This window comes from Tripterygium wilfordii, chromosome 5, assembly GCF_013401445.1.
Source record: "Tripterygium wilfordii isolate XIE 37 chromosome 5, ASM1340144v1, whole genome shotgun sequence".
In the NCBI taxonomy this organism is placed as follows: Eukaryota; Viridiplantae; Streptophyta; class Magnoliopsida; order Celastrales; family Celastraceae; genus Tripterygium; species Tripterygium wilfordii.
Window position 1 is genome coordinate 3,148,054 of NC_052236.1, and position 20,616 is coordinate 3,168,669.

The window sequence follows — 20,616 nt, forward strand, 5'->3', positions numbered from 1 at the left end:
GATACTTAACCCAAAAAACAACAAAATCATTAATTGACAATGAGTAAAATTGAAAATATATCAATGGTAAGAGCACATAATTAAAAAGAGAAGAAACACAGTTCAAAAGACTTAATGGATAAATTAATTTATAAAGGTACCTAAACATCAAACTCCATTAAAAAGGGTGTGCATGATGATTGATGAACAAAAGCAACAAATGAGATAGGGACCTTAAGAGTTCCCCAAAAAATAAAACTTGGAGAAGCCAAGTATATCTAGATTTTGCTCATGAAAATTAGACAAAGTGGTCTTTTGTTCAATTGTGAGAAATTATATATAGTATAATCAATAAAGGAAAATATGTATTATTCAATTTTAACTTCCTCTAGCTATAAACGTATTAAATGAACAAAGCAATGAATATGAGTAAGGGACCTAATTTTTCAGTTAATCTTGTTGAGTTATGCTATAAAGAAATTAGATAGAATATATCAAAAAAAACAACAAAATCATTAAATGATGATGGTAGAATTTGAAGGTGAGGACACATAAAAGAGCATAAACAACAACGACGACTTGGTCATTGCCTTCATCTCTGACATTAATAAGATGAGTATTTTGTGATTAACTAACCTGAAACAACCATTCATCGCATGCCTCCCTTGACAGTTGGTCGTAAATTTTTTTCAGGAAAGTTTTGCAGCAAAGTTATTGGGATATTGATTTGTCAATTGCTTCATCCTCGTTGATGATCTTCTCTAGTTCTCTGGTGTAGTTAAGCAGAGTATAACTCGAGACGGTTAATGATCGAAAGAGGAAAGCCAATTTTTAGATCTGGATATTTAAGGGAGATTTTTCATCTATCTAGACTACTCGCACTGAATAGAATAGGCGTCTATTGGTTTGAATCGAATTGGATATTGATTCATCTGTCTAGATTACTCGATTACTCTAACTTAATTAGTGTCTAAATTACTTGATTACTCTAACTTAATTAGCGTCTCAACTCCTTACCAATATATTGTGTAATTTTAAATAGTTGTTAGAAGATTAAAATCAAATATATTTAAAATTATGACGTAACAATTAAAATATAGTAAAAATTGAAATATTTAAAAATAATAACAATTAAAAAAATCCAAAAAAAATCTTGAAAGATTTGGATGGAAAAACAAATCCAAATAATATTGTGTGTGTTTGGGAGAGCGGTTGTATTGATTTTCAACGCTAACTGTTAAGCTGTGAATATAAAACTGAGCTTAAAACTCTGAAATAAGCTGTGAGGAGGTGTTTGGTAGAGTTGTTAACTGTGTTAAGCGGTTAAGTTGTGTAAAATATATTTTATTTGTATTTTTAAAATTTAAATATTTTTAAAATATAAATTTTATCTATTAAAAATTACAACTAAACAATTTATAATTTGATAAATTAAAATAATTAAGCTTAAGCATAATTTTTATTAAAAAAGTTTATAATATTTACATAAAATATTTATCTATAAATAATATTAATATATAAAATAATTAATGTAGAAAATTATTGCTTTACAAAATAATAATAATAATATTAAATATCAAAGACGTAATACTCACATTAAAATAAATTTATATTGGAGATTATTGTTTTGATGTTTTCTTAATTTTGAGAAACCCTATTTAGAGCATCCACAGTGATGCACCAAATATCCAGCACTTCAAAATCATTCTCTCTCTTCTCATCTATCCTTCGTGGCACAATTTAATTAGATGAGTGAATCCCACAATATACATTATTCATCAACACTCCATACATTCCAACACTTCATACTCACTTTCTCTATTTTCTCTCTCTTCCTTTTTATCATCTCTCTCTTCTTTTTCATATCTCTCTCTTCTTTTCATCTTCTCTTTCTTCCTTTTTATCATCTCTCTCTTCCTTTTCATCACCTCTCTCTTCACTATTCATCACCTCTCTCTTCACTATTCATCAACTATATACATACTCCAACTCTCAAGTATCCTTTTTCCACAACTAAATTTTCAAGTGTAATTTTTCACCCATTGTGTGTATGTAGCACTATATTTATCAAAAAAGTAACATTTCAAGTACTTGAAATACACTCCATTATACCCATTGTGAACATCTAACACTTAACTTATCAAGAAAGTATCATCTCAATCTCAAATACTTCAAATTCTTCACATTGTGGATGCTCTTACCCCATCAATTTTCTTCTTCACGACCCTCTAAACCCTCTCGCCTTCCGTCGATCTCCTTCTGTCCTTCATCCTGTTTTCCTGCATAGCCGCGATCACTACGTCAACCATTAACACCGGAGACCTCCTCCACCTTCGATTCCTTGCTGCAAGAACTCCTTCAGATCAATTTGGCCCAAAAACTCCTCCTCCTTCGATTCTTGAATTGACGCCTTCAAGAATAAGACCTCGTGATCTTTTGACTGTTAAAAAGCAATGGACTACTTCTGCCATAGGGACTACTACGCCGCTCAAGCTCTTGTTCTTTAATCGTCAATCAAGCACCTGCTTCGGTTTGAGCCTTTGGGTATGCTTTTTTACTTGTTTCTAGGTGCACAACTTTTTGGTTCCCGGGAAAAGGAAAATTCTCAATTCAAGAAAGTAAAGTATTTGAGGGTTACCCTGTCGGGCTCCCCCAAAACCAAACTGTACGTTCCCTTCTAAAGGTTCCGACAAGGGTTTTTCCTCACTTTTCCACAGCTTTTTCGATAAGGGTTATAGTTTTCTGTTTATTTTTCTTTTCAAACAAGGAAGCCTTCTTGGTTTCTCATTCTCTGTCTCTTTCCATCCATGCAGCGTGAGTGTGCATTTACATTGCTAAAGATGGACAAGGTGCATTTTATTTGTATTTTTTAGTCTTTTCTTTTTCCTTATCTCTCTTGATGTTATTCTTATTCCCCTCCATTTTGCTACTAATTTTTGGCTGGCAGTACGAATTGAAAAAGGAGATTGGAAGTGGTCAATTTGGCATTGTTTACCAATATTATGACCATGAGGAGCAACGTGATGTGGCTGTTAAAGTGATCCAAATATTCAATGAATTTGATGGGTTCCCTTCTCGCATATTGAGAGAGATCTCGATCCTTCGAGAACTAAACCACAACGGCATTGTCAAGTAAGCAAAATCTCTCTACCAATAATTGAGAATAACATCATGTTTTTGAAATTCTGATGAACATTTCTAGGTCGTTTTCCTATGTCTCCTTATCAAATTAACTTGCATATGTAATGGTAGAAGAACTTGGATATTCTTTTTCGTTTGATTTATACTTATGTTGGAATGTCATATGTCTTACCTTAACAAAAAGAGCAAAAAAGAAGTCCACATTAGAGACTGGTGTCATGTGGAACCAGCTTTGGCATTTGATCAAATTATATCATACTTTATGATGATTGTTTATTGACCTACTCCACTTATTTTATTTTATTTTTGTAGTTTTTCATGTCTCCAATTTCTGAGGTTATTCATGGTTGTCAAATCCAGGTTTAAATCGTGAATTGACAGGCCCATCTATGAATTGTGAACTGAATCAAATCGTGAATTGTTTAAAATAGCATTGGTCCTTAGGAAAGTTTAATATTTTCTATAGAAGACATATCTTGTCATAAAATAAATAAAATAACATACTATAACGTGGTTGTTGTCATTCATTATGAGGATCAAGTTGTCTAGTCTGTGAGATGCTTGTTTGATTGTGAAGAACGTGGTTTCACATCCCCATTTTGACGTCTTAAAAATCAGCACAAGTAATTATCATGGATATATTTGAGTTAGTTGAACCAATATATGTTTGTTGCTTGGGTATCAATATATTCTTTTAACATTTTCAATTCAAATAAATATTGTTGTAATTTGGGCAAACTTTTTTGTTGCTCTTTGATGACAAATTCTAGTAGTATTGTAACTGGAAGCCTTCAACACAAATCGTTGTTAATTGTGTCACAACTCACGATTCATTATGACTTGGTTCATGATTCATTATGATTTGGTTCACGATTGGTACAATTCAATAACCATTATTGCATGTCTGATTTCAAAGTGAACCGTAAAAGAATCATTCGATCCAAACTGCGAATTGTACCTTTTTACCAACCATGCTATGTTAGATATTTTTCTCTAATGAGGCGTTTTACTTTTTAACTTGGTGGTCATTTTATTTATTTAATTATTTTATTTGTGGTTGATGTTATCTTCATTATATTCATATTGGTTAAACTATTGAGAGTTTCCTCAGTATAATATCATTCGTAATTAAATTTATTTCATATTTAATTTATTTGGGATACATGTGCAGTGCATGTGTGATAAAACTAGAATATCAGATAGATAATTTTTTGACCAATTGATTGGACTGCTTAGTGGTTAAATAGGTTGCCACTTCTGTGGTTTCATTCTAGATTTTCATGCACATGATAAATGCCCAACCAAATATGTAGCCCAAATGTAAAGTAGATAAAACTTCAGGATGAAGATACACAGAAACGAGGGCCCAAATTTGCTAGGGAAAGACCTCGTGAATTGGGACTATAATATGCAAAGATCCTACACAATGAACTTGTGTTTTGGAAAATCAGAAGCCAAATTCTAAATTATGCAATCCAGAATCTACATTTTTAATTTGTGTAAAATTATGGGCTTTCGCCATCTGTATCATGTGGCTTCATCAATTAAGCTCTTGTTACTAATGTGGTAAGACCTCTTTTTTTCTCATTCGTGGGGTAAGATCTTATGTTAAGATTCTTTGTCCAATCTAACCAGTCCGGTCTTGCCTTGGCAGGTTGTTGGATGTCATTATTGACGGATGTACTTTGTATCTTGTGTTTGAGTTTTTGGACTGTGACCTTGCTGATTTCATCATGGAGGAGAAACCTGATCTGAATCTGATAAAGGTTGGTTGGCGAGAGTTCTGCTTTCTTTTTGTGTTGTTGATACTGATTTTGTCATGTTTTGCATTTGATGACATTAGATTATCTTCTACATTTTAAATTTCAAAGTTTCTACTTTCTGGAGTGATTTTTGGGACGATGGATGGATGTTGATCTAGGTGATTTTCTTAATATATTTCCTTTTATTTTTGGTTATATTCAAAAGGTAAACACCTTGCCTGTATATAAAAAAATTAAAATGGAGCAACACTTTGAATTGGGATGTGGTGACAGATGCATTTAGTAGATACCTTTTCCCTTTTGCATTTGAGACTTCTCAGGTTGTTGGCATGCTGGTGGATATATAGTAAAGTTTCTTCTCCTGTTTGTGTTGTTTTGGTTGGGTGGGGTTTCAAAATAGATATACCTAAGGGATAAGGGAAAAAAGAAACAACATAATTTTCAAAAAGGTGGTGGTAAAGCAGACTGTGTGCCGTACCATGCATGTGTTATTTATTGTAGGTTGCATGATCTCTTAATTTCAGCACAAGAAATGGCTGGACAGCCTTGAATTACTGACTACTACAAGTGATGAAAATTGCTAGTGATGTTTGGCAGTGGTATAGGAATCTTGGTATATGGTTGCAAGAGGATGGATACGGTGTTCTTTAATCAAAAGTCAGCTGGTAGGGAGAGAATAGCTAGAGGAGAAGAGAGGAAAGATATTCCCTAGGCACTCTCACCCAGTTCTTTTATATACTCACGCACTAAGAATAGATGTATCATGCATCACAAGTTTTAGATAGCAAATATTTTTAATAAGACACCATGTCTCTAAAATCCATTACATCTTCATATTCATAGGGAACTAAACTTGGGGTCAAAAACGACCTTGGATCAGGTAAATTTGAGGACCAAGTAATTTCTGGGGCCTAATCAAAAGACAAATCAAGGTCCCAATGAACCTGATCCAAAGTTAGTGATGCAGCCATAAAGATTAACCAAGCTGTGTATTTTACAGCTGCTACGAACAGGAATTATAAAACTTGCCCTATAAAAGTATAAAACATAAATTAGAATTAGCTAATTAATCTTCTATGCAATTTATGAGTTAGTATTTTGCCATATTACAATACATGCCTTCAAATTTGGTTCTTCCCTTCTTTTGCAATACTTCTCTAATTTGCCTCGAATAACATTTGCATCATTATGGTTATAAGCTTGTTTCTTAACTGTTTTGTGCAAATGATATTTTGAACATTAGTTTGCTTATGTGATGTCGAATCAATTCACTTGTTCATAACCCCTTGTATCAGTGTAAGGCTCTTGGTCTGGAGTGTGGTAAATGACATGAGGTGCATAAGATACTTTATTTTTAATAATTATAATTTCAAGGAAGAGGAAGAAGCTTTGAAGATAAAATAGCTCATAGATTGAACCCCTATTTAGAGTTTGTTATTCAGGGGCCAGACCTCTGGTGAGTGAATGACCATGGTGAAAATCGAAAGGGCTAGGGAGATACTTAAGTTAGGGTAAGTAGAAGTAAATATGTAAATGTTTATAATTAGATTGCTTCTGCATATAGAATGGGTTACTAGTCTATGGTCCTTACAGGTTATGGAAGTTTTTGCCGGTTTCTCACCAGCCCCATCTTTCTCTCCTAGTTTTCATTGTTGAAATTTTACTCTTATTAGGAAACCATGATTATGTAGTATGAACCTAGGTTTTTGCACTTTTGATATCTTCAATAAATTGATTTTGCTTTGTTAATATGTGCAAACGAGTTTATATATATTTTTTATTTTATTTTAGAGAGAATATAGAATAAATCGTATTTGGAGGTGGGTGTTTCATAGTAGACACCTGAGGGAAAACTTGTAGCGCTTATGCCAATAGGGTGATAAGGACAATACATTTTCTTATATAGATGAAAAAAAAGAATTTCTTCACTTCTTGTAGGCTTTGTGAAGCTCAATAAATAGCTTGTGTGGGATGCCATGTGAGAGATTACAAAAAAAATAGGTTTCTCTCTAGTAATGGGGGAAAAGGATATGCTTTAGCTTTAGATTGATGCAATGCTGGAATAAAGAGATACTATGATGCAGCACGGATTGCTCTCTCTTTTATGTCACGTTTTGATCGGCGCAAGGGATGACTTCCAGTATTGCTTGGAGTTCAAGTTAACTAGTTTCCTATTATTTTGCATTGTAATTGTTTTCTATTTACGTCTACTTTAATTTGTGTTGATGTCCTATTACACATAGAATTATAGGAAGGTTTGGTTTCTCTTATAGTTTGTTTAAGAGAGCTTCTTTTAATTGAATAAAAGTGTGAGACGTTTCTCAACTTCTATCAACTTGGTATTCCCGTGGGAATCAACAAGGCATAGCTTTCTTGTGTTCTTGGCTATTCTCTCGTGTGAGAATCAACAAGGCAGCAAGGTGTGATTTTCTTTGTTTGATTATTCTGCTGCTACGTCATACTATCATTATAGTACGTGTTTGACCATGTAATATCCTTGAATAAGTGGGACACAACACATTTATGAAGAGGAGAAAAAGATGTTTATGTGGTTTGCATGGATTGGGTAGGTCAACCAGAGTTAAGTTAAATAGCTTTAAATAAATTCCTGTCTTTAACTCCAATTCAACCTTTTAACACTGCCACAAATGCCCCTCTCCTTTGACCTTGACTATACTCTTCTACTCAAAGATGCCTATGTTAAATTCCGTCATGAACTTGAAATATGTACTATGTATTTATGTACTGTTGAATTCATTGACAAAGTATGACCAATCAAACGGTAATGAAAATGTGATCAGCCAAGTTCAATAATAATAATGACAATAATAAGTAAATAAAAATGTAGGAGATATGGGAGAGGAGAGACAAGGGAGACAGAGAGGAAGATAGCCATCCTAGTTGGGTTTCCTTTAGTTGAAGATGCATGTGAAAGTGGGCGTGATATCTTGTGATTGATGTGTTTGAGTTCCTGCTAAGTTAAGTATTATCCATAGTTCATGTTCATCAGGCAAAAGTTTACTTTCGATTTTTCTAATGAGGAAAGCTTATTGGAAAAATCTTGCTGGCTGATATTTGTAATATGTAACGTTCTTTTAGCACTTGCACGCCATGACTTCATGTGATAAAAGAATAATTCTATTTATTTGTTTATTTTAATTTCATTTCTTTGTTTATTTTAATTTCATTTCTTTTATCTTTTCCTTTTTGGGTGTAGAGGATAATGTACGAGATCTTGAGCGGTCTCTGCTATTTGCATTCTAATAAGGTCATTCATCGAGATTTCTGCCCAAGCAATATTCTCGTAGATAAGAAGACCTTGAAAGTGAAGATTGCAGATTTCGGATTAGCTCGATATATTGATGAGCCAGCTGAGGCCTATACACATACGGTAATATTATTATTATCATTACTATTTTTTTAGCATAGTGATCATGTGTGTGTGCATTTGTTCTTCATTCTTGAAAAGCGTATTGATCTCTGCCACCTGTAAAGATAAAAAAAAACGTAGCTTGGAGATAGATTAGACTATGGTTGTTGATATCGAGTCTTTATTATGCTTCTTTAGGAAGCTTCAGAATTTTCTTATTTTAGTTTATTTGAATTCAAACCTGTTGAACCAGGGCTTTGTTTGGATCTGCTTTTTAACTTGTAAGTGCTTTTAGCACTACTTACAATGTAACAAGTTCCAAAAAACACTTATAAGTTGAAAGAAAAAGGAGATCCAATCAAAGACTAGAAGTCCAAAAAGTCTAGGTCATTGTTTGACTATGAGATCCTTGTAGTATCTTTTAATTAGTATGGTGAACAAACCAGCGATTATACTTTCTGTGATTGTGTGAAGCAATCAAGCTTTTTTGGTGTGGCGTCTAAGGAAACCTGTGTGTGTGAAGCTTATGGTTTAATTCTCTCGTCTCAATATTGTATTATTAAAACTTAATTCCTACTCTGGTCCCAATTTTATTTACTTCCATTAAATGCTAGAAACCCCCCTTTACAAGATTTGGGAGCCTTAATTGCCTAATTACTGTTATGGGCATGGTTCACAGCACCGGAACCGGCTCAAAATTGCCCGTAAAATCTTTAGACTTCTTCAATTTTGCCTTATAAAAGTGCTTTTCAGCCCAAAATAAAAGCTGGATCCGATCATAAGCTTAATTCCATCGGCAGCACTTTTCTTTTTTTTTTTTTTTTGGAGTAATCTGTGTTTGATCTCTCCTACTTGCATTTCTGGCTTATCCGGTCTCTAAGATTACATTATCAATAATTTCTGTTGTTAGATATCAGTAGATTTGCTGCTGGCATTGCCATCTTTAGTAGGCTGGTAACATCTGATGAAGAACTATGAGGCAAGAGGTGCTGCCGCTAATTCTTGGGATTTGTGAGAAGAGGAGAAAGGGTATTAAAAGAAAACTTAGGACTTAATTTTCTGAACTCTAAATATATGGTTTCAGTGATCTTGGCTGTCATTTTGGGATGGCATAGATTATGCCCCACTACATTAGTAATTTAATTATTCGAGATTTATATTGTACTATTGTTTTATCTGGTAAAAATAGATTATATGATTGAATATCCCATTTCTTAGCTTCATATTGTTTTATCCTCCAGGAGTGCACATATGAGTATACTGCACCTGAGCAACTTCTTCGTGCACCTACATATTCAACTCCTGTTGATATTTGGGCTGCTGGATGTATTTTTGCGGAGATGGTGCGAGAAGGACAACAATTGTTTTGGAATAATAGAGAACTGTGCTCAATTGCTCACATTGAAAGGTGTCTTTCAACTTACATATATTAATGCATCATGGGTTTTCTTCGTCACCTTCTTATCTACTACTTTTGCATTTAGAATTTTGGGTGTCCCAGATGAAACTACTTGGCCGCATTTGTCTTGTTTTGCACCCACTCTCCATTCAGTGGCATCCAGTACTCCTCAGGTAAAAGATGTTTGGACTTTGGAGTATCTCTTTTTGGTCTCTAAGGAATATTAAGGGTTGGTAGTTCAGTAGTTCTTACCTTTTGACCCCATCTGTTGAACAGGGTTTGAAAAGTCAGGTGGAAAGGCTTGATTCAGTTGGACTAGATCTTTTGTCTGTAAGTTGCTTAGATACAACTAGAACTTTCTGTTCCCCTCCCTAGAAGGGAGAATGATAGGATTTATGCTAAAAGTGATCTTGGAACTAATCTTACTCTGTTTCTCTGAGATGCATTGCAGAAGATGCTTCTTTGGGACCCGAACCAAAGAATCACCGCATATGAGGCACTGCAGCACCGCTATTTCTGTGACTTGTAAGTTGCCTATGGAATTGAATTTTTCAATTTTTTATGACACCTGAGATCCTATACTACAATGTCCCAGTAGGTTCTCACTGACTTGAACTCATTAGATATATTGGGTGTTAGCTTATCCCTGAAAAAAACGTCGTGTGTTCAACTATGAGATGCTCCAATAACTTTTTGTTACATTAAAATGTCCTACATCATCATTTTCATTATCAGTCAAAATAAAGAGATGATGTTTATAATAACAATTAAAAGGGTTCTTCAGGAAGTTTTTTGCTATCCATTATGGAGATAGTTGTATAAAAAAAATAAATAAATTAGGACAATGAAAGGATAAGGAAACAATTTAAAGAAATTTAGGACATAGTTTCACAAGCTTAATGATCATACCATGAGACTCAAACTATTCTATTCACACATGCCTTAATTAAATTCATCTACTGAACCTTTGAATTTATTACTTTTAAACACTTTGGGAAGTAAATCTGGTACAAGGGCGTTGGATATCTGTATTGAACTTTTATTTTTCTCCAATTTGTAGAAGTTTTAATATTTTTAAAAATATTTTTTTCTAATTTTTACAATGTTTGGATAATCAAAGCAGGAAGAAGCAAAAGCTTTTTGCTTTTAGAGGTTCATTCCCGTAATATCTTCTTCACACTTCTCTTTTTCTCCTTCTCCTAAAAATTTATCTGTATCTAATCTTTTCTCACTTTCTCTTGAATTCTATTTTGGAGAAATATATTCATCTGTCCATTGGGTTGCTAAGATTTAACTCACCAGGTTTATTTCCATCCCCTTCCATGTAACCTAACCGTAATTGCCATTCAATAATCTTAAGTTACTTATGCCTGCTTTAGTGAAATTGCAGATATATAAACCTATCAAATATTAGACATCTAAATGTTTGTTCAAGATTTTCTTTTATTCCTTTAGCTTTTTATGCCCCTCCACTTTTTCTTGCTCAACAACCGCCCTCTGTATCTTTCCTAGATGATTACTGTTTCATCTTTAATTTAGGAACTCTGGCCCCATTACTTTTTTAATCTGGATGATCATTTCATTTATATTAGGCCCAGGAGTTTGAATGGACCTCTAGTATTAATCTGTGCAACTTAAATCTATTTACAGGGAGGCCAGAGGTTCAATTTTGTAGACGATGGCTTCATTTTTCATTTGAATTCTTTAGCTTTTGACTTTTGTATTTGTTAGAGCATGTCGTTTATATAATCTAGGTGGAACCATATTATTTATCTTCTATCTCATCTTGATTGTCTGATCTCCATTATAAACCTTGCATATACTGATGATGCATAAAATTGTTCATAAGCGCATGCATAGGGCATCCTTGTTGAGGTTGAGGTTTAAGTTCATGCTTGCTGATTTTATTATTTCTTTATAGAAAGCTATCTCTATTGCGAATGGCAAAAGTTAAACCCGTAAATAATGAAGAAAATGCTCTAACCTCCAGTATTTTTTTTCTTACAAAAAATGAAAATACTTTTATGTCGGTTGTGTTAGGCAAGACTAAGGAGGAGGATAATATGCAGAACCAATTAGACTATTTATAGGCAGTGTTTATTGCTAGATAAATAGACCATTGTCAGTTCGTCTATCAATTTATGAGGATAATGCCAAAATAATTGCAGGAGTTCAATTCGGTTTATTGTTGTGAATCATCTCCGTATGGAATTTTTTATGTAATATTTTTGGAAACAGTAGATCCATTTACTAAACAAGTGTTATTTCATCTTTTTTAACAGGTTGTAGGTGAATGATTGGGTATATTGCACTCGTTGTGGATTTATTGAAGAACTATTCTGGCAGGCATACTATTCGTTTCTCTGTTGCTGTCCATTTGTGAAGGATGGTGTGATAAAGAAGTAAAACTTGTGGGAGTTTCATCAAATGTACATATGGAGCTGGATTTTGCTTCTGCAATAGTTCCCTAATCTTGAGATTTCAAATTCCATGTTTTAGGTGTATAGACTATAGAGATCTGACCAGACACTGTTTTAGGTGTATAGAAAGTTCATTGACCACTATCATGTGCATAAATTTGGAAACAGATAATAGTTACGAAAAATAAGGCTTACTTTGGTGCTCCATTTTATATTCCACCCATTATTTTGTGACATTTAGCATATTTTCACCATTTGGACTCGTCACTTTTTAATTTTAGGAATTACCTTGTCGAAAAGGTGCAACACTACACGAATTCATGGGTGGGTGTTCGTTGTCTTTTGCGATGGACAATCTGCTGATTTTGACTCTTGAGAATAGGAGTGTTTGAGTATGTGATGTGATGATGTGTGTTTTGAGCGTCTCAAGATTTATTGTCAGTTCAAAGAATTTTGGTATAAGATTTACGCATCAATTTGACCTATCCTTAGATATAGCAAAAAATGTTTGAAATGATTTGATTATGATATTTTAGAATTCATAACCAGACCATATATATTTGGATAATTAAACCGAAATAATCGTATTTTTCAGATTACATTGGTTTTCGGTTTTTATTCCTCTCATAAACAATAGTTAGTCTCTGCCACTTAGTTCCTGCAATAAAAATTGGAAAATTACATGCATACATAATATTTTGTATACATAATATATATAATCTATGTGGCATGCCACATAGATATTTTACACAAAACCTTCAAAACTCAGTCATTGTCTTTCCCGCTTATCTTTCCTAGTCTTCATCCCGTCTGTTATTTCTCTCTTTATTTCTACGTTATCCACAAGCTTACGTTACCTAAAAACCATGTTTCTCTCTATTTCTCTGGCTTTTATCTCTCCTCATATTTAACATTTCTCTCTCCTCTATGTCTCCCTCTCCTCTCTCTCACGCAATTTTCTCTTCTTCTCTCACGGTCAAAACCGGACCTCCGTCGTTCGGCCACTGATATGACCGTCACTGCAGCCAAAAGAAGCGTCCGGCCCCCAGGAGCAACACCCAACCACCACTTGCCATCAACGGTTGTTGATTTTGTCAAAAATCCACCATGAAGCCATGGGTATCCAACGAACAAAAATCACAGATCCAGTTGATTCCGATGTCGATTTGGCAAAGCAACAATGGACTCCCCTACGTGAGGAGCACCTAGCCCAGTCCTTCGTCGACTGAAACAGCCACTGAAAAACGGAGACCCACGTCGCAGGTATGCTCCAGTGCGTTATTACACTATACATTTGGTAGTGTATTTAGCTTTTTCTACTGATTGAACATCTTATGAATTACTTGTGAAGCTTGATAGTGGGTTATTGCACTGTCATAATGAAAAGTGTAGTTATTTTGTTTAATGGTTTGTTTGGAAAATATAGTTAACTACACTGCCCGTTTGGGAAATTTAGCTTGTGTTGTCTCATTGTATGATTTAGTAGTTTATTTTGTTTCATGGTTTGTTTGGAAAATATAATTAACTACACTGTCAGTATGACACTCTACTATGATAGTGTAATAATGTCAGTTCAGTTAATTTTTGGTGTTCATTTTATATGTCTTATTACCTTATAAATTATTGAATTTATGGTTTTATCTAACAAATATCTGTTTCAATATTCTTTTTGCAGTGAAGATATGGTTTCACTTGATGATATTGATAGTCAGATCAATATCAATCAAGTTGATAGTGTTAATGATTGTGTTAAGACTGGTGCCGAGATTGTTGGATCGAATGTGCCAGTAATAGGAATGTTGTTTGAATCGGTTGATGAGATGTTTAAATTTTACAAGGACTATGATCAAGTAAATGAGTTTTTAGTCAAGAGGAGATCATTAACGAATGATGCGAATGGTGATTACAGATATATGATATTCACATGCGGGAGGTCGGATAAATTTGTTTCACGTTCGAAGAATCCAGTCAATCATCGCGGCTAATCATCTAGGGTGTTGAGTGTTTAAGATGTTGTTTTATTGTGTTTTAAATATTTATTACTGTAAAATTTTTATGGCTATGTCTTTCTTTGTGAGACTTTATCAATGGGTATACCCATATTAATGCATTACGAAGTAACAGGGTATTAACATAGCTATCCATGGCAGTGCCTTATTACATTATGTTTTTATAGTGTATTTGTATCCCAGATGTTAATGCATTATTATTTAACAGGGTATTTAACATAGCTGTCCATGGCAGTGCCTTATTACATTGTGTTTTGATAGGGTATTTATTGCCCATTTGTTAATGAATTACCATTGTATTTAACGCACGGTAGTGAGCCTTATAACTTAAAGGCATGTCCATGTATTTTTTCCCCACATCGATTGATGAATTTATGGATGAACACCTCACATGAATGTACATAACTATTAGTAGTAAAATACACTGCTAATACATAATGCATTAAATACTGAAAAACAAATACACTGTCAAAAACATAATGTAATAAGGTACTGTATGATAACAATCAAACTTGCCAAAATATGGGAAACAAATACACTGTCAAAACATAATGTAATAAGTCACTGCCATGATTAGCTTGGTTAAATACATTGATAATTCATAATGCATTAAAAATTGAGAAACAAATACACTGTAAAATTATCATGCGCACCGGCACCAATGACAAATGAATCATAACTCTTGTTTGGTCGAATTCTAGCAATATCATTAATCTCTAGTTGCTTTTTCACACTCGGGTTTATTTCCCTATTACACACGAAGAATCTAGAATGAGTAGGACTTAGAGATCGTGGTTGTGGATATCTTCAAACAATGTAATCTTCCACTTCCCATTGACGGAAGTCTACCAACAAGCATCGCCTTGCACTCATTCTTACTATAACCACGATGTTTAATTGGATTCTTCAAACGTGAGACCAATTTAACCGACCTCCAGCATGTAAATATCATATATCTGTAATCACCATTCGCATTCTTTGTTATTGACCTCCTCTTGACTGAAAACCCATTTACTTGACCATAATCCTTGTAAAATTTAAACATCGCATCAATCGAGTCAAATATCATTCCTATTATTGGGACATTCGATCCACCAGTCTCAACACAACCATTAACACTATCAACTTGATTGAAATTTATCTTACTATAAATTTCATCAAGTGAAAACATCTCTTCACTACAAAACAATATTGAAACAGACATTTGTTAGATAAATACATAAATTTAGTGATTGATAATGTAATAATTCATATAATATCAACACCAAAATGAAAGGACTCTGTCATTATGACACTATCATACTAGAGTGTAATAACTCAATGCCATAAAAAGTGAAACCAATGTATTTAACAAGGAAAATGATTATGTAATGAACAGCGGGGCTAAATACACTGGTAATTTGTAGTGCATTATAAACTGACAAAAAAATACACTGTCAAAAATATAATGTAATAAGTCACTGCCATGAAAGAAAATGGATATACCCAGTGATAAAGTCTCACCATGAAAGACATATTAAGGGAATGACAATGTTTATCACCAACAAATTGTTCAACTTTTTTAGCAAATAATACTTCAATCACAACAAAATCTAAAAAGAATAACATTAGTATCTATCACATCCAACTCAGTCATAACAAATCTAAAAAGAAAAACATGAGCATCTACCACATCTAACTTAGTCTCAACAAATCCATACAGAAACACAAACATAAACTCCAGTGTTTATCAAAATACGTTGAATAAGAGAATAAGAACCTGGAACAAAGGGAAACATTATGCATACTGGCAGTGTAGTTAGAAAATAGCAAGATGATTCCAATCAATTCACCCAATTCAGTCCACTTTCCTGATAATTATATATTTTTTATGACAGTGCAATAACCCATTGTCAAGCTTCACAAGTAATCCATAAGACATTCAATCACTGAAAAAAGCTAACCAAACAATCAAACAAAAAAAAAACATGACCTACTAATCTCAAATGCATTATGTATATTGACAGTGTAGTTAACTATATTTTCCAAACAAACTATGAAACAAAATAATTACACTTTTCATTATGACAGTGCAATAACTCACTATCAAGCTTCACAAGTAATCCATAAGATGTTCAATCAATAGAAAAAGCTAAAAACGCTGCCAAATGTATAGTGTAATAACGCACTGGAGTATACCTTCGACGTGGGTCTCCATTTTTCGGTGGCCATTTCGGTCGACGAAGGGCTGGGCTAGGTGCTCCTCACGTAGGGGAGTCCATTGGTGGTGTCAGGTTACCAAATCGACATTGAAATCAGCTGGATCGGTGCTTTTTGTCCGACGAGAACCCATGGCTTCAAGGTGGATTTGTGGCAAAATTAGTGACGAATGACGGCAAGTGGTGGTTGGGCTTTGCCCATAGGGGCCAAGCATTTATTTTGACGGTAGTGGTGGTCGGATTGGTGGTTGGACGACGGAGATCCGACATTGGCCATGAGAGAGGGAGAGAGAAGTCGTGTGAGGGAGAGAGGGAGCGATAGAGGAGAGAGAAAAACAATTGTATTTTATAGAAACATGAAAAGCCCATTTTCATGTATTTCAATACTCAAATTTCAAAATTTGAAATTGCACAGTCAGCTTCCCAAAAGCAATCACAGTTAGCATGCCATGTCATTATGTATACTTATGTATACCAATCTTATGTATGTATATCGCAATCGATAAAAATTACTATTAAAAATAGTGATAACATGGGAACATGAATGTGGTTTTCAGATAGACATACTTTGCCATCCTATCTTACAAGCCCCACAAAAAATGCAATTTAGATGATAAAAAGCATTCATTCATCGAAGAATGAAAACCTCTCTTCCAAGTTCCAAGGATAATGGAAAATATAATACGAAATTTTGCAACCTTGCAGATTATGGTAACAAAAAGATTAGACATGTGCATCCCAATAAGAGAAGAATTTACAAAGGAAAAAAGAAATTGGCTGTAGAGGATATCACCAAATGAAGAAAATAACAAAAAAAAAACGCTATTGTTTAAAAAAAACAAAAAAGCGCTATTGATCCATTGAAAAATTAAGGCAAAAATGTATTTTTGCGTTCCTCAATTATGGGCGTGGTTTTATTTTCTTCATTTTCCCTTTTTTTTTTGTCTCACTTTCGTGTCTCAAGTATTGAAAAAATCCTATATAACATCCCACTTGAACAAACTCAAAATAAAAAAACCTTATTTGGCATCCTATATGCAATACATGTTGGATTATGGGCTTTTCTCAAACAAAAAAAAAAATCCTAATCCAAATTTTTTTTTTCATCTCCCCCTCTTTCTCCAAATCAGTTAATGTTGCCCACCCTCCCATCTCTAACTTCTTCATCGATGCAGTCGAACTCAGATCGTTCGACCGGATCTACCAAGGTGACAATCTCAAATCTATCCACACTCTTCTTTGTAGACTCCAGAATGTCAAAGAAATCAAAATTTGCAATTTCAAGGATGACCTAGATTCCCTCATCTTCGAAATTTTGTAGTTCAACTTAACCTTGAACCTTGAATTGATTGATTTTTAGAAATTGAGAAGAAAACCAACCAATATGGAGAACAACAAGAAGAAGAAAGTTGGGTCAAGGTAAAGAAAATGACGTACATGTGAATGTAGTGCCTGTTAAAACCCTTCATCCACCAATCCCGTCACTATATTAGGTTGAACTATCCTGATTCAAAAGGAAAGAAAATATAAAGAACCTTAGAGAGACTTCTAATTGTATCAATAAGGAAGAAAATATACAGAACTCATTATTTCATTTAGATTTTATGGACATATATGCATGGGCGGAACCATCCATGCCCACGACTGCCCCCTTAAAAAAATTTGTTAGTAAATTTTTTTTTATTAGTAATTTATATAGATAAATTAAGTAAGTTATTCAATAAATGTCCCCCTTAACCCAATAAAATGTTACATAATATGGGCCTAGGATAATACATTAATAAAATGAAGACCCAATTGAATAAGTAAGCCTAAAAGATGATCTAACTAATGATGATGATACATGTCTACATTAGCCCAATAAAAGATTAATTATAAAGAGTCATTTGATAAGATTGAAAAAATTTAAAAAATTAGCAATGCATTTATAGGGTTCCATGAGATTGTGGTCTTGCAGAGAAAATGGTAGTTGCGACAAGGTGTAACTTGGTGTATCCGGCGTATAGACTAATAACACTAGCATTGACTTTTATCTTAATGTTGACAAGTGATATATATAAAACCCAAAAAAAAAATATGGGGCACTGCCCCTGAACCCCTGCACAAAGTTTCACCCCTTAATATTCGATGTTGGTTCCGCCCCTATATATATGTTACTTACATCACAAGTACATCCTCGAGATCGTTGTTGATCTACCATAAACTTTGCTAAAGCGGCCTGAACTGTCGCGTTAACACGAACATCAAAAGTCTCTTCCTAGTTTGTGACACTTTGTGCAAGTTCATTACGTTCTTTCAACATTTGTTCAATTTGCTCGTGAATGGTTCTTTCTACTTGTAGCAGCGCTAGGACCACATCCAAGTCCCCTCGCGTGTCCTGACCGTTCACCAATGACATGTACAAAAGCTTCTTTGGGAGTTAGATACACCAAGTCTTCACCTGATTGTGAGGGTTGCGAATGGCTTAGAAGATTCATCATTTCCTTCTATATTTTTCAACACATAAAGATGATTGAACTAATTAGAGTAAATAAATAACCAATCACATTAGAATAATTATGTAAAATGTCATACATGAGCATTCTTGGATTTTTTGTCAGCCCATGTTCCATTTGCCCACAGATGAGTCATCCTCCATAACTACGTTTCACTACGCCTTTCACCCATATCAGGATTAATCCATCAAACACATATATTATAGTCAAATGAACTTTATCATTCAATGCTTATTTGCAATTTGCAAGAGTATAATCAAAATCAAAACTTACCGCAACATAACTTATACTCTGAAATGATTTTCGACCTGTTACTTGAGTATCCCCTTCCTTCTCTCGATTCTTTTTGTTCCTTTTAGAGAGTTTCTGGAGGGATATTTTAGACAAAGTCCAAAATCACAACATAGATATAATAAATATTAAAATATGTACTCACTCCGTCCCAATTTGTTTGTCATCCTTTGAAAATTCAACTTTTTAAGGAGATATCATTTAATGCAATTCAACTACACAAAATACCCATGTTATTCCAAATTTGCCCTTATTTATGACAATATTTTTTTTCTTCAAACAAGGATAATTAAAGTTACAAGGGTAATTTTGAAATACAATAACAAAATTGTTAATTAATGAAGGAAAGTGACACTAGTTTTGAGACATCCCAAAATAGAAAGAATGACCAAGAAAATGGGACGAAGGGAGTATAACACAAGATATAAATAGACGTTAATTTTTTAACGTACCGTATATTTGTCACTACCAAAGTGTGTCACTAAACTAGCCCAATCAGACAAAGGAGCATCCGGAGGTCGATTTTGAAGCCGATCCACATCTATATTTTTGCTTAGATAGTAGTCACGATGTAGAATATGGCACCACTCGAGTCCATGCACACTATTTGAATATGTTTATGGAAATTTCTAATGTTAGAGATAATGCTTCAGGTGCGGCTGCACTTTGTCATGGGTATCTCACCCTTTTAGAGGTGTGGGTTTATGAACATTTTTCACGTATTCGTCCAGTTCTATGCCCGTTAGTTGTACGTTATGTTGAGGATTTACCCAGAGCAACTTGTTTGATAGATAGAAACGTTACTAGAGGTGGTGTAGATTTCGGAAGAGCCACACGATTGATTTTTGATACAATGCCGTCTCACGAGGTTAGTAATTTTTTTTACATGTTTTGTTATTTATTTATAACTAATAAAATCTTCACAAATGTTGTTGAGCCTTATTTCCAGAGCACGTCCTACTTCAATTCGGACATGTGTAGATTATTCCACCCCCTTCTCTGCCTCCTACCTCCCGTCGTGAGGCCACTCGTCGTGGGAAGCGCAAGGCTGGCGTGATTCATGTTTAGACATGGGATAGATGGAGGAGTCACATATTGGATGACAGTTTACAGAGTGTCCCTGTTGGGATGGATGGAATAGATTGTATTGATGGATTTATGGAGTGATACGTGTCTCGTACTCATTTATATGTTCATCCTGAGCAGTTTGGAGGAGTTGTACCTTTACCTCAGGTCCTCAACCACGTCCGTGGGGTGTTACAGACATCACAGCGTATGATAGACTACATCACGCAACGCAAAATGTTGTTGATATTGGGCATACTGTGGTTGGTAGGGGCCGTACATACTATATGGACAGTGGTGTCAATGATTTGGTGGATCAGTTTGAGAGGATTACTCACATACTCGATGACATTGTATTACTTTGTCGGCTCTGATATTCTTGGATTATTATAGTATATGTACTTTATTTTACGAAACTTTCTTAACTTTATTATGCAAGTAGACTGGAAAGTAAACTTCCATTAATGTCAGTTTAAATATAATTGT

At 34.2% G+C, this 20,616-nt stretch overlaps 1 protein-coding gene and 1 pseudogene across 1 annotated transcript; both read left to right on the forward strand.

Moving 5' to 3' along the window:
- Window positions 1–20,616, forward strand: part of LOC119998544 — a 199,807-nt pseudogene that overhangs the window by 36,870 nt on the left and 142,321 nt on the right.
- LOC119999077 (cell division control protein 2 homolog) lies at window positions 2,183–12,306 on the forward strand. Its single transcript, XM_038846591.1, has 10 exons — window positions 2,183–2,523; window positions 2,793–2,828; window positions 2,927–3,111; window positions 4,775–4,886; window positions 8,101–8,274; window positions 9,495–9,661; window positions 9,738–9,825; window positions 9,929–9,982; window positions 10,104–10,177; window positions 11,935–12,306. Exons 2-10 carry the CDS (start codon window positions 2,820–2,822, stop codon window positions 11,939–11,941), a joined length of 870 nt encoding a protein of 289 aa, XP_038702519.1. The 5' UTR covers window positions 2,183–2,523; window positions 2,793–2,819; the 3' UTR covers window positions 11,942–12,306.

What these genes read in the sequence shown, in the direction of transcription:
- LOC119999077 (XM_038846591.1), top strand. An exon ending in TGGCATCCAGTACTCCTCAG is followed by an intron (nt 9,826 to 9,928) that starts GTAAAAGATGTT and finishes TCTGTTGAACAG; the next exon opens with GGTTTGAAAAGTCAGGTGGA. An exon ending in TTGGACTAGATCTTTTGTCT is followed by an intron (nt 9,983 to 10,103) that starts GTAAGTTGCTTA and finishes GATGCATTGCAG; the next exon opens with AAGATGCTTCTTTGGGACCC.